The sequence below is a fragment of the Monodon monoceros genome, unplaced genomic scaffold, assembly GCF_005190385.1.
Source record: "Monodon monoceros isolate NGI ecotype Baffin Bay Population unplaced genomic scaffold, NGI_Narwhal_1 Super_Scaffold_18, whole genome shotgun sequence".
NCBI lineage: Eukaryota > Metazoa > Chordata > Mammalia > Artiodactyla > Monodontidae > Monodon > Monodon monoceros.
This window is the reverse complement of record NW_021703774.1, coordinates 2252637-2268005: the sequence shown is the minus strand read 5'-3', so window position 1 is coordinate 2268005 and position 15369 is coordinate 2252637. Positions and strand designations below refer to the sequence as shown.

Sequence of the window (15369 nt, the reverse complement as noted above, 5' to 3'; positions counted from 1 at the left end):
TGATGGAAGCTGGACTAAAGTAAGGCTCAAGGAGTTAAGTCCTTTACCCAATGTCACCCTCCTCTGTCAGCCATGGGTGGAGTCTGGCTTTGCATCCGGCCTGTCCGATTCCCAGGCTCTCACCCTTTACCATCTCTGTGTATTTTCTTGTGCCATATTCCTGGGCCCAAAACGATGGTGTGCGAGTGTATGTGTGAGGCCGTGTGTGCACACACATGCCACATGTGGAGGGGAGATACCCATCTTTTTGCTGGAATTTTCTAGAACTTTTTATTCAAGGGGTGGTGATTCCATCAGTGCCGGCCTCACCGGTCAGCTTGTTAGATGTGAGGACCCCAGTCCCAGAATCTGCTGAATCAGAACGTGCATTTTAACAAGGTCCCAGTTAACTGAAGGTGCCTTGAAGTTTGAGAAGCACAGGGGGTGAGCACGGCTACATCTCCTGAGCTCTTAAGGGAGGATGAAGTGAAGCTGTCATGAGGCTTCCTGCTTAGAGAGACATCCAGCACCTTTAGCTTTAAAAGAAGAAGAAGAAAAGGGTGCTTCTTAAGAGAATATGCTTTAAAAGCAGGCACTTATGCTATCTTGCCCATAATTTCAGACAGAATGTACAAATTCTTCAAGACCTAGTCTGTAGAGAAGATGCACTGTCATTTCTCATGGTCATCTTTGAGGTCTGCCTGCAGTGTTAAAGCAAGCAAAGACGGAAGGGCCGCACTGGAGAATGTGGTTTGTGGTGGAGTCTAATTTGTGCCACTGGGCAAAGGTCACGGAGACGAGCTTGTTAAAGTGCTCAGTCCGGGATGAGATCCATCTCCATACTTCACCGTATCGATCTGAGCTCACGGGCGCTCCCCTCCTTGCACGGATGGGCTCACGTGTGGATGGAGGTCTCTCCGAGCTGAGGATTCCAGCAGGGATGCCACCCAGGGCAGAAGGTGGATGTTTTAACACCCTCGTTTAGGTCCTCCTTTCGGTTCCAAGTGATTTGTTTATCAGTTACTCAGAAAAAAAAGATTTTAAAACACATAGGTTGCTTTTCTACTCTGAGGAGTATTGTTTTTCTTCTGTAGTTTCTATAAATCATGTCTGTTCGACGTAGGGATTAAATGTATTTGAATTTAGGCAGGTGGCTTGCTTTCAAGTATAACGTGGATGTTGCCAAAACACAGCTCATTTCTTTCTTTCTTTTTTTTGAATTTTAATTTTTTTTAACATCTTTACTGGTGCACATGTATACAATGGAATATTACTCAGCCACAGCTCATTTCTTAATTAAACGATACCTGCTCGGTGTGGTCTTTAGGGCCCAGGAGTCACTCCCGTGTTCCTTTTTTGTCAAAAGTCCCTGCCATTCCTGTATAGTCATCCTTTAATTGCCGGAGCACTGAGGAAGCAGTGTCTGAGTGAATCCAGCTCGTAAAACATTTACGTGACCTTTGTGTACTTCTTCCTGGAAGTAATGGGCCATGGGAATTCTAGAGGTGAGGTAGAAACAAGCCAACAAGCCAACGTTTCCCATCAGAGAAAAAAAAAAAAAGTGTAGATTCCAGGTTCAAGCTGGACAGGGGCACACTCAGAGCCCTTCTAACTCTCAGGCATAGTTTCCAAGGGCTCTTGGGCAAACAGCAGCCCCCAGCCCTCCTTATTTCCATCCCATGTGGTGACAGACCCTTTGAGAAGTGTTTCCTGCTCACCCTTGACCCCTCCCAGCCCCAGCACGGTGCCGTGCACGGCAGTGAGCGGTCTCTTTAGAGACGCCATAGGCTCCTCCTAGACTCCATTTTGCTAATTTTCTCCCAAAGCAAAAGCAAATTTTGCTTTGGTAGAGAGAGTCAGGCTTGAGTCGGAGGCAAGTAGACTTAGGTCAAATTTTTGCAACCTAGAATTACACCTCATTCTCTGGATGGGGATTTCTGAAATTGGCATCTGTAAAATACCACTTTGAAGTCATTTTTCCCATTGAAAGTATTTTTCACAGGAAAAGTTGCCTATCTAGACCTTTGTAAGATTCCACATCTTAGGCTCTACCTCTTATGTCCCCCCGTCCGCCACCTTTCTGAAGGCAGGAGGTCACAGTAAGGGACAATCTGCTGTGTCTGAGCTCCTTTTCCAGAGGCTGCTGGAGAAGAAGCAGCAAGTACTAAAGACTTGTGCTCCTGTTGCTGCATTTTTGTTATTGCAACGATGAGAACCCCGCTCACAGCACAATGCTGCTTTCTTAACACGCAAATGCAATCACGTGCTAATTGTACGATCAGCTGTGTGAAAGCAGAAGTATTGCGTGATTGATGGGTAGTCATAACTCATCTCTAGGCCTGTATCCATCCACACAATCTAGAAACTGTTGATCAGTCCAATTTAAAAAATTAATCGACTTCATGAGTTGGCTGAACTACCTTCCTGGTGGATGTGAATTGACCAGCCTACACCAAAAATAAAGCCAACCAGGTCACTCTGCAGACACAGACTGTCATGGAATACTGAGGCATGTGGGATGTATGAACAAGGATGTGCCTCTAAAACCAGAACCACACGGCTCTTCTTTCTCTGAGGAATGCTTTCCCTCGAAGAACCAGGTTGCGTGCAGAAAATGTCAATAATTCGTTCCTATTAATATTATGCCCACTTTCTATGTGATCCATACTTAGAATAAAATGCAAGCAAAATTAATCACTTAAACTGAGTATTACTTCTATTGTGTGAAACCCAGAGGCAGTGGAAAAGGACACAGTTCTCTCATTCCCTCTTCTTTTTGAAGATGCTTAACCCGCCCCCGGCTTAGGGGGGTTCCTTCAATCCCAAGGGTAGTTCTCCCATTTTACAATGAGAATAATTGGGAAAATGGAATTCAATGTCTGCCTTTCACTTCTCAGCCGTCTTTGCAGGAACTTCAGTGTATCAGGGTAGCTCTGCTATGCATAATTCTCTTAGTTCTTGATTTGCTATAATATATAATATAGATAATAATACAATGATCTTTCATCATTATAGTCAGATATAAACCCTGTAGTTGTGCAGTTTACTTAGAGTCAATAAAGGAAACACGACCTAGAAGTACTGGAAGGCATAAAGGGATTGACTTGGGACTGATCTGTAGGATACTGGCCTCATGGGGAAGATTTCAACGGGGCAATGCAGCGTCAGAGCCCACACGGTTCTCTCTGAACCTGGAATAGAAAGAGCATGAAAGTAGAAGTGACGGGAAATGTATTGTAAGGCCCAGCCTCGTCACACAGCTGCAAAGAGCTAGGGCTGGTGTCGATAAAAATCTAGCTCGTGTGATTTGATTCCAGATATCACTACCTTGCAGCTTTGTAGAATGTTTTCTTTCCCCTTTTAACTGGCCAGAACTGAGGAACTAAAACATGATTTGAAATGAGTGCCGATGCGATATTGGAAAATAGTGTTTCCATGTTGCTGACGTCGTTCATGTTTCACTTTGGGCCCTGTAGTGGGGTTGAGGAGTCCTGTGTCCCAGCGATCCCCAACCTTTTTGGCAACAGGGACCGGATTTGTGGAGGACAGTTTTTCCACAGATGGGGGCTGGGGGATGCTTCAGGCGGTGATGCAAGTGAAGGGGAGCGGCAAATGAAGCTTCGCTCGCTCACCCATCACACACCTGCTGGGCGGCTCAGTTCCTAATGGGGGTTGGGGACCCCTGCTGTATCCCTCCCTGCTGAGCTCTAGGAAGGGGCGCCGGCCACCAGGAGTTATGTGACGACTCAGTTTGCCTTTGGGTCTTCTGGGACCGGGGCCAGGCCGGGCAGGGGCTACCTGGCCCTTCAGCGATGACCCAGGGGGCACTAGGAAGCCAGGTGCATGGCTATGGAGGTACAGGGCCGAGAGGTTTGAGGGAGGTGACCCCAGATGCTGCTCCAGGGACACAGCTGGGGAAAGGTGGTCCCCACAGATGGCTGGCCAGGTGCCACTCTTTCTGTCATGACCGAATGGACACATCCTATGAGGTTATTATGTGGGCTCTTAGGAAAAAGGCCCCAGGATCAAATTAAGTTAATATTTGCCTAAGTATCTTGAGAGAAAAATGTAGTCGGTGATATCAAATCATAATTTGTGAGTTTTCAAAAATAGGAAGAGAGGATACTCCTTTTTCTTTTCTCTAGGTCCTTTTTCCATCTTGATTCTAGTTTACCCAGAAGAACGGTATTCCCATTTCAGTTGGGGCACAAAACAGATCCCCTTGGGACTAAGTAAATGCCAGGTCTTAGCTCACCCTCCATTCAAGTTACCTTCATAGTCTTTCCCCCAAAATAGGAAAGAGCATCTATCTAGATTTTATGTCCAGTTAAAAAAGTCCAAGCTTCTATCGTTGGGTCACCATATTTGTTGTATATTTCCAAAGGACTTTATATCTCAAGTCAACCTTCTTCACATTTGAAATAGAGACATTAAATTACCATTAATATATTTCCTTGCAGGAAATAAATTGAGGCAATGTTACCTTTTGTTTTTGTTTTGCGGTACGCGGGCCTCTCACTGTTGTGGCCTCTCCCGTTGCGGAGCACAGGCTCCGGACGCGCAGGCTCAGCGGCCATGGCTCACGGGCCCAGCCGCTCCGCGGCATGTGGGATCTTCCCGGAACGGGGCACGAACCCGCGTCCCCTGCATCGGCAGGTGGACTCTCAACCACTGCGCCACCAGGGAAGCCCAACGTTACCTTTTAAAAAAAATTTTAGAGAGAAAGATTGTTCTTTATTCCTGTATGAAAAAGGCTTAGTGACAGAGCACTGGGCTAGGATTCAGAACACCTGGATTCCCACCCCATTTCTGGCCCCCGACTAACCTGCTCTACACCACAGCCCACCTGACCGGAATGTCCTCCTCTGTAAAATGAAGTCTTTGAACTAAAGGTGGTTACTGGGTCCTTTCAGCGCCGACCAAGCAGACATTAATTAGGCAAAGCGAAAATGGTTTGGTTTACCTAGAAATAATCATCCTGCACTTTCGACTCCTGGAGTTTTCTCTTTAGCTGCCACCACTTCTGTGAACATATTTCTGGGCACCTCTGAAGGCTCAGGCTCATGTATCCTCAGCACTGCGACCTGAAGGGGGAAGTTGAATCCTGTGACGGGAGCATGTCCTCCTGTGTCACTGGGGAACCGGGTGGAGGGATTCTCCCAGGAGCCTTTGTACCCAGAGAACTCCCATCACTGAGCGGTCCTGAGGGGCCTCTCCTTTGCCTCTGCCCTAATGTGGGTTGTATTTTTGGTGAGTGATATCTAGGCCCCTTGGGTTCTTTCCTCCTTTCTTTGGCCAAAAGCCGGATTGAAGCAGCCAGCCAAAAAGGACCCAAGGACATTTTAGCCTCTTGAAAACTTTTTTTTTTTTTCTTCTGGCTTTGAAATGCAGTCTCCCAAGGAGGAAGCTGCATTCAGACCTCAAGGGAGTCACAGCTCATGCATCTTCCTTTCTTCTCCATCTGGTGTCCCAAGGGCTCCAGCCGTGGGTCCATTTCATGGCATGTAGGGCTGCCAAAACCTTCCCTAATTTATGCCTTAATCACTGTTGTCCAGACAATAGGCTGTTGCGTACCTGGAATTCTGTGGCTGGCGTCATTATTGTCTTTAAGGCAGTGTCTGGAAAATGAAGATTATAATCTTAACCTCGCTACCCTATTCCGAAAACGACAGTCATATTCACAGATGCTTTCTGGACATTCCAACCAGGCTTAAAGGGCTTTGTCCTCATGGCTGGAAGATCCGCCTGGTCAGACATGTGAGGAACATTGCCTTAATTATACAGAGGAGATTTCTAAACTAGAGAACAGGAAACAGGCAGTGGTCATAAATGGAACAATACCTACTAGGAGAAAGCACTGGAAAATATTTCACATTAATCTGCCTTAAACTATTTATTTTCTTGTTCGACAGCCTTTGCCATCACCTGCAATCTCTTTCCTCTGTACTTCATTCAGCACCTCTTATATTTGGTCCTCCTTTGTTTATTTAGATTCAGGTTTCCTTACCATTAATAGGGTGTCTGCTGTGTACCAGCCACCCAGCTGGGCACACTTGTGTTTATCCCGTTTAACAAAAACAGCAGCTGAGGTTTAAGGAGTTTGAACTCTTTGCCCAAAGTTACATGGTGAGGGTGTCAAGGTAGAAACCCAGGTTTCTGAGCTGTAAAGCCCATATATTTCCTTCGTAGTGTCTAATGGTCCTGAACTAGGCTATAAATGAAGGGGCCTGAAATGTATACCTTTTCTCCATTTCTGGAGTGTCTCAGCTTATCTTTGGAAAACAGACCATCAGAGAATTGTGTTCTAGGACCGGATTATCTTGGCTTCTCTTAACGCTGTCATCAGCTTTACAGGAGGCTTTGCTGCGAAGCTCAGTGTTGGCTGTGGAGGGGGTGTCGTCAGAGCCTGGTTTATGTGCCATCTAGAACCCTCCTTTGAAAACACACGTGAAGTTTCTCTCGGGAGTCCAGTACTAGGAGAAGCTGTTTTAAACGTCACGTGTCCACAAATCATGTTAGCAGTGGTGCTCTGGTGACGAGGACCCAAACTGTGGCCCTTTGCCAGCCACTGGAGCAGGCCTTATCGAGCTTGTTTTGGGAACCGATGCTATTCTTGGCTTCGACTTATTTTCCTATCTTTATTTTCCCTTTATCTCCATTTTCTCATTTCTGTCATTTCATCTTTTATTATTCGTACGTACAAACTGCTTCAAAAAAATTTTAGGGCTGTTGCATTTTATTTTATTATTATTTTTAAATTTAATTTTTATTTTATATTGGGGTATAGTTGATTTACAATGTTATGTTAGTGTCAGGTGTAGAGCAGAGTGATTCAGTTATACATGTCTGTATCTATATCTATATTCTTTTTCAGATTCTTTTCCCATTTAGGTTATTACAGACTGTTGAGTAGAGTTCCTTGTGCTATACACAAAATATTTAAAATTTGTATGGAAACACAAAGACCCCAAATAGCCAAAGCAATCTTGAGAAAGAAAAATGGAGCTGGAGGAATCAGACTCCCTGGCTTCAGACTATACTACAAAGCTACAGTAATCAAAACAGTACGGTACTCACACAAAAGCAGACACATAGATCAATGGAACAGGATAGAAACCCAAAAATAAACCCATGTACTTATGGTTGATTAATCTTCGACAAAGGAGGCAAGAATATACAATGGAGAAAAGACAGTCTCTTCAATAATGGGTGCTGGGAAAACTGGACAACTGTGTAAAAGAATGAACATGCTTTGACATTGAAACAGCAGAATGTGATCTGTTCCTTAGACCACAAGGAAGAATGGTCTCTTTACCTCTTATCACTCAACTTAGTCAGATCACGTAAATTCTATGTGGCCGGACATAGAAACCTGAACAGAAGACACTACCAGTACTACTGGGTGCAAACTCTTAATTGACCCCACAAGTACGATGAACATACTGTTAACTTATAATTAATTCATATTTCAATAAGAAGCTGTTTGAAATGTGGATAAGCGGAAGGGGAAAATCTGGGCAAAAGTTATCCTTCACTTTGACAAATTCTGAGAATGTAGCTACAATTCTGTTTGAAAGAAATTGGTTAAATTGCATCATGTTGTGTGGTGATGACATAGATCTCAATAGTGATATTTCACGTTTACATACACTATGCAGTCTTTTTCTTCCAGACCTCAAAGGTGTCTCTCACTGATGTAATAGCTTCACATGTATATAAATGAAAAACGTCGGCATTGAATATCTGGCATTAGCCCATCTTTAAATAAAAGAAAATTGAATTCAGCATCCCTGGGAAATAAGGCGTACCAGGCATCTGAATGTTCTGGATAAATGAAACTTACCTTTGGAAGCATTCGTCTTTGAAAGAAATTTAGTGATTGTTGATGGAAAGTCTCCAACACAAATCACATGATCCCCTCGCTTCCTAACCGAGGATTTTTTTTTTTTTTTTTTTTTTTGCGGTACGCCGGCCTCTCACCGTTGTGGCCTCTCCCGTCGCAGAGCACAGGCTCCAGACGCGCAGGCTCAGCGGCCATGGCTCACAGGCCCAGCTGCTCCGCGGCATGTGGGATCTTCCCGGACCAGGGCAGGAACCCATGTCCCCTGCACCGGCAGGTGGACTCTCAACCACTGTGCCACCAGGGAAGCTCCCCGAGGATTTTTTGAGCCTGTTCTACTGACTCATCATGGTCCAAGGCACCTGCTCTTGGACCCTGGCTTCAGGGTGGTCCCCTTAGGGCTCCCTGAGGTCTCGTGCCCCTGACACCTCTGCTACCCCTGGATTGAGATGTTCAAGAAGTAGATTGAGGGCTGGTCTGTTTTATCTTCTATCTCCTTCCTCAGCTGACAGCTCCCGTGTTCACTTCCCAACCACTTTACCCCTGATGGTGTGGAGGTGGCCCATGTCCCCGGAGGTCGAGGCTATCAGCTGTAGGGCAGCCACTCGACCCCCTCAGTTCCTGGATGATGGGCCAGTGGGCACACTGATCGGTGTCTGTCCCCCACACACTGGTCAGGGAGGTTTGCTTTGGGAGAGGTATTTGGAGGGAAATCTAGGGAATGTGGATGAGGTTTGTGTCCAGAGGAGTAGCCTGACCGAAATAGATCGTTCTAGTGACGGTGTATGTGATGAATTACAACTAGATGGAGAAGACCGTGGACTCATGGGGTCCTAATTTCCATGGACTCTTGGTCGTGACCTAGATGGGAGGGAGTTGGTGGGAGTGGAAACACAGCGCAGGTACCCTGCAGTTAGACCTCTCTGCCTCCTGCTTCCCTCACCTGGAAGAGAGTGTCGATCCCAGAGGGAGAAAAAAATCCTTTGTTGGTCCACTGGAGAAACGGAGAAGGGGCGAGAAGAGCTGAGTCCCTGGCTAAGTGTTGCCAGGCAGGTCTTTGTACTCTGGACCGACAGCCCGCAATTAACAAATAAATACACAGGAATCACTTCAGTTGTCTCTGAGCGGGGAAGAACTGCTCATAAATCTGTTGGGTTTTGCAACAATTGACAGGGGAGTTAGGCTGTTACTTCCCTTGTTCAGTATTGTTCTTAGTGCTTGTTTAATCATTGTTAGTGTGAAATCATTTTTTCTTGGACTTTGTAGCAGTTTATTACAGAGGTTGCAGATAATCATCAGTGTTGTTTATAAAGCCAGTAAAGGATTCAAGCAGTTGTGTGTCTGTCTTGACCAAAGTAGGTTCTCATCAGGAGTTGCTAAGTTGATGCTGATTTGTCTGGGTTTTGATTTTTCTCTCCCTGCTTCTGACTATACCTTTATAAATGTCATCATTGTCACAAAAGAAAGTATAAGGAAGTGGAGGTCCACCTGCAAGGATTTGTTTTCTTTTGTCCAGAAATAATAGCTGGATGTTATTTGTAATGGTTCTGAAGAATCTTCACATTTTTTAAAAATACTTTGTTCCAAGCATTGTTTTCACAGGAGCTACTGAGGAAAAAAAAAAATGTTTATTAAGTGGTTCTACAACATTAAGACCTGCTTAAACGTACCCTTCTCAGAAGCTTCTGTGACCCCCTGGAAGTCTCCCCAAGAAACAAAGCAGGGTAAAGTGACCCCCAGCTTCTAGTGCACATGGGGTTTTTATAATGGACGTACGCTCCTGTCTCCTCTCCTAGGAGTGTGCCTTTCTTTTAGTTTATTTTATTTTTATTTATTTATTTTTTTGCGGTACGTGGGCCTCTCACTGCTGTGGCCTCTCCTGTTGCGGAGCACAGGCTCCGGACGCGCAGTCCCAGCGGCCATGGCTCACGGGCCCAGCCGCTCTGCGGCACGTGGGATCCTCCCGGACCGGGGCACGAACCGGCGTCCCCTGCATCAGCAGGCGGACTCTCAACCACTGCGCCACCAGGGAAGCCCGGAGTGTGCCTTTCTTAAAGGCAGGGATTGTGTCCTGGCCACCTCTGTTTTCCCCCAACTTTCTAGCACAAGGCCTGGCACACACCAGATTTAATGATCCGAAATTAGAAATGGATTTGTGTCCACTTTAAATTACCAACCCATGTCAGTTGAATGTTTTGCTAAACATATCTTTCTTAAAGCTTAACCACAATGATTCATGATGTCGATTTTCAAATAAATGCCCCTGCAAGAGGGAAAGTGGAATAACAGTTCAGTGGTCAGACTGCAAAGGTAAATTTGAGGGGGCAACAAAAAGGGTCTGATAAGTTCAACCTGGGCTTGAGAAAGATCTACACATTTTTCTTCTTCTAATTGTTTGCGAAATTCACTCCTCTTAACGAGAAAGCACAGCTTTCTAATGATTAACGTCCTGGGTTGTGGGAAGGTGTGTTCGCAACAATATGAGGCCTGTGTTCCCTCACACGCTCATCCGTAATACCAGCGTGAGTCTTTTCTGATGAGTGACTAGGGTTCTGAGATAAGCCCTTCTTTTTATTACAGCTCATAACACAGGATTGTACCAGGGGGTATTACCAACTAGTGAGAGGTTTTGATATGTCATGGAGATTACATTCCCTCAGTCCCCTGTCTGGGCTCCCCAAATGCCACCTGAAGTTGTTTGTTGACAACATTCATACCCGGAAATTTACTCAAAAGTAGTAGATTATTTTTCTCCTCTTCTCCCCACCCCCTCCACCATATCACCTATAACACTCCTTCCTAAAGAGAAATTATCTTCAAAATTGCCAACGTCTCTTATCTGGAGATAAGGAACAAGTCGATCATCATATTTGCCTTGTCCTTTCATTCATAGAGCTGCATAAAAGCTATGTCACCCAAAGCCCCATGAAGCTGCATACTCTCCAATTTCAAGATAACATAAAATATCACATAATCAATTATGGAAATATTGAAATGGAATGTCAGCCTGGAAAACCTCCTCAGAGAGCCTTAAAACAAGGAATCAATTACCCGAGAGGGGTGTTAAAATTACAATCAGTCGAGAAGTCTTTACCGAGGGCCAGCGGTGGGTCCAGACCTGCCGGCCTGTGTAGGGAGGGTCACCCGTGTGTTCATCACCGGGTGAAGATGACCCTTCCCTCCACGAGCCCCGAAGGAGTCACTTTTGCTCTTGTTGTCCATGTACCAGAGACACCGGCCAAAAGCAGACAGTTGCAGGAGTGACGGCACCACGGTCAGTCACGTGTTCCTTCATTTATTTCACAAGCTGGGGCTGCACTGGACCCCCCCGGGAGCTGTGGCTTCCAGGCTGCCCCAGCCTCATGGAGTGAGACAGATAAACAAGCACTTAACAGTACTCGGTGGAAACAGAAGAAATGATGACATGAACGGCACAAAATACAAAACCAAAAATGAAGTGCTAGTTATGGGAAATAGACATGCTCAATTTCATCTATTCCTGCAACTTCAGAAGCAGCAGAGGACCCAGGAAATAGATTTTCAAAGCCAGTCCATCTCCACACACACACACACACACACACACACACACACACACACACAGGAATAAGGTTTGAAAATGATACACTCCACTCTTTCTGAGCATGACACACAAATATATCCTTATTTGGAAGTGTATCCTGATCACAAAAGAAAAGAAGGCCAGGGAGAGTGAGGTTCTTATCTTACAACTTGAGCAGGCTTTGATGCTGGCAAACTGTTGCCATAAGTATTCCTCTCGTGTTATATACCAAGGACAGGGGCCACCACATGCACATGAGGAGGAAAAGCCCCTCAATGTGATGGCTCCAGGAAACAAGCTGCTTTTAATGGTCACCCACCTTTTCTCCTCTTCTACGTGGTCAGAAGATCATCTCTTAGCTTTTTCATTTTTCCACCTGCAAGATGGGAATCATAAATCTTCCTGCCGTGTAAATAGGTTCTTAAGCTGGAATCCCGTCCAGACGTCTTGAAACACGCTTCGAGGTCATTCCCCAATTCTTGGCAACCTTTGGGTATGATAACTGTTTCCGGGGAAACGATCTCAAGGTGTAGTATTTTCAGCTTCCCTGGAAAGAGCGCTAAATTAATAACTAAAGCTTCACATCACAGAAGAAAATGTGCAGGGGATCTGAATTGCCACCGTGGACTGATAAATTTGCAATAAGACGCTGACAGGGTATGAGCTGGAATGAAGTGTAGTAAACCCAGTAGAACCAAGTGCGGTTGGTTCTGAAGTTGCCCCGAGCATCTGAGAGGGACGGTCCCTGAAAACTGCTGGGCGTGAGGACACCGATGTTGTTCGGACATTTGGCTGCAGCTTCTAGAGCTGTGTGCAGAGAGCAGCAAGGTGGGTCTCCCTCAGCTGCTGCCACAGCCCGACGTGTACACACAGCACTGGAGCTTTTCCTCTGAAGGATGAGCTAGCTCCCTCTGTCACCAACCCACTCACCTGTGTTGGTGAGCGTTCTCCCCTAGGAGAGTAATTTCCACAAGGTAGGGACTGCTTCTACCTTGTTCACCATTATACCCCAGACCCAGCACTTAGACTCAACATTAAATGGCTCTGAACATCTATTCACTTAATGAGCGAAATTCTTTTGGTCAGAACAAATCATTTCTGACGGAGATGTTCGGGGATGTCTTTTCCTGATCACAGAGCCTGACTGTAGCTTCAGTCTCTGCAGATAACCTTTTTTCCTTCTCAGCAGGATCAATATGGTCTTCCAACTGGGAGCCTTGTGTTTGGCATTGTTTCTTCATTAGTGTATTGTTTCACACTTTATTCATTCCATCCTCAAGACAAAAACTATCTCTTGTATTTTTAGGTGAGAAGATAAGGCTTAGAGAACTAAATGGCTTGGCCAAGCTCTCAGAGCTGGAAAGTGCACAATTGTACCTCGAACCCTTGCTTTAGTCTAAGTTCAGTACTGTCTTGTTTTCTAGACTCATGGAAATAGTCATCCCTAAGCTCCTATCACTGGTAATATACGAGTGGAAACTTCCTAAGAATCACCCAACCGTCCAGAATCTCATTAAATACCTGCTTAAAGATGAATTTGTTATAAGTGAGTTAAATTAATTCAGTTTAGAAAATTCTAACACCTCTTTTTCTTTTTTTAAAAAATATGGGTATAGTTGATTTACAATATTGCGTTAGTTTCAGGTGTACAGCAAAGTAATTCAGTTATATATATATATTTTTTCAGATTCTTTTCCATTATAGGTTATTACAAGATACTGAATATTGATTGTTCCCTGTGTTATTACAGTAAATCCTTGTTGCCTGTCTATTTTATTTAGTGTATATTTGTTAGTCCCGTACTCCTAATTTATCCCCACAACTCTGGTTCCCTTTTGGTAACCATAAGTTTGTTTCTTATGTCTGTGAGTCTGGCACCTCTCCATGTAATTTGGAGACACCCTAGAGCTTGAGAGAGAGAAAGAGAATCCTCTAGGTGTACCAGTTAATAGGTCTCTGAGCCCATATTTTCTCATAATGTAAATTTCAGAAAATGATGCCGGTTCTGCTAACTCCACAGGCAGGCTCTCTGAATTAAATCTAAAATAATATGCAAAACTCTTCAAAACTGTTCCCTGACATCTAAATATCAGGTGGTGTTGGTATAAATGTGTGATGTATTTGGGCACGCCAAGATCTTTGGCTGGTACGTATTACAAAATGAAAAGAAACTGTCACAAATAGCCACGGAAATGGATCAATATGCCCTCCACGTTTGACCGTGGATACGTGGCCTGTACCTGAAATGGGTATGTTACTGTCATTAAAGAATGCGGTCCCCTGGGGGGCGACACCATGTGGATAAAATACTCACCGTGATGCAGCCCTCTTCATTTTACTCCCCACTGCCATCCTGTGAGGGGGGGTACTGTGCTCGGCCCATTTTTCAGATGTGGAAACTGAAGTGTAGGGGGTTTGTGGGAAAATTGTCCAAATCATAAAGCAAGTGCAGGTGGACATCAAGACCAAGCTTGGTGATCGTTCTAGTCAAAGTCTAGCACAACTTGAACTTTGGGTGAACACTGATGACAAACAACGGCCGTGTCCCTCTAAATTCAAAAGTCATTTGGGCTGTCCTGCCGATTGCCTCTCATATAAATCCTCACAGTTTGGTGGCTTGCTAATATCCATATCCTATTTCAGCTTGGGCTCAATGATTAACCTCTACACAAGCCTGGGCTATTTGGGGTCATTCTTTTTCCTTTTCTTTTTCTTTTTTTTGCGGTACACGGGCCTCTCACTGTTGTGGCCTCTCCCGTTGCGGAAGCACAGGCTCCGCACGCGCAGGCCCAGCGGCCATGGCTCATGGATCCCAGCCGCTCCGCGGCATGTGGGATCCTCCCAGACCGGGGCACGAACCCGCGTCCCCTGCACCGGCAGGTGGACTCTCAACCACTGCGCCACTAGGGAAGCCCTATTTGGGGTCATTCTAATGGGGTCCACTGAGGACAGCCTGAGGCACCTGTGCCTCCCACAGGCAAATGCTGATAGATCTAATGATAGACCCATGTTTTCCTAGCAGCTCATTGATTATAAATATTTAGTTGAAGTATTTATATGTGGCCTGAAAAGTATTTGTCCAAATGAAAAGAATGATTTTCAGGAGGAAGGATGGAAATTCTGAGCATCTGTGCTTCGGTGACCTTTGGTGGTCCTTCCTTGCTTATAGTGGGTTCTCAGGTAAAAAATCATGCAAAAAAAAAAAAAAATACTGAGTTACAGTGTCATTTTTTTCTGCTTCTTTTACAGGTTGATGACCAAATGAAGCTGCTTCAGAACTGCTGGAGTGAGCTCTTAATTCTCGACCACATTTACCGACAAGTGGTTCACGGAAAGGAAGGATCCATCTTTCTGGTTACTGGGCAACAGGTGAGTGGAGACACCAAAAAAAACAGTGTCTTTTTTATTAAGCACGTTCAAGATGGCAGGAATTTAACTAGGTCAGGAGCACTTTTGTGCTTTGAAAGGGACATTGGCTGCAAATAATTTAGAAAAGCTGACTTGGTGTGCTCCGTTCCTGCTTGGATGATTACAGAGAAACTTGTAAAAGCCAGCGTGATCACAGCCTGCCGCTTCCAGGCTTCTGGGATTGAAAGTCGTGCTTTGAAGGGTCAAAACAATTGCTAAATCAAAATTAATGGTTAGTACCTAGGGTTTTTTTCTCAAGCTTCTGCATGAATCTGCCACACTTGTTTGTCTGCCTTTTTGAAAAACCTTAGAAATGGTGGAATCCTCACTATTTTGGAATCATGTTGGTGGAAGAGACTGATTCATATATCAGTCATCTAAATATTTGGCCTAATGGCAAGCAGGTGAGAAGGGAAGGGAGTGTTAGTGTTAGTTAGTAAGAACCAGTCATTATTGAAAAGGAAGGTGGAAAGAGGAAATTACAGTGAGGTCCTGCGCTCCTTTCTGGATAGATATTTGTTCAGTCAACAAATATTTATTGAGCATCCTACGGGGTCCAGCCATCATGGAGCTTAACACTGTC

General features: G+C 44.9%; 1 protein-coding gene across 1 annotated transcript in view; it reads left to right on the top strand.

Moving 5' to 3' along the window:
* NR5A2 (nuclear receptor subfamily 5 group A member 2) overlaps positions 1-15369 on the top strand; it is a 128217-nt gene that overhangs the window by 58722 nt on the left and 54126 nt on the right. Inside the window, 1 exon segment of the mRNA XM_029228952.1 lies at positions 14628-14747. Coding sequence (XP_029084785.1) covers positions 14628-14747 — 120 coding nt within the window.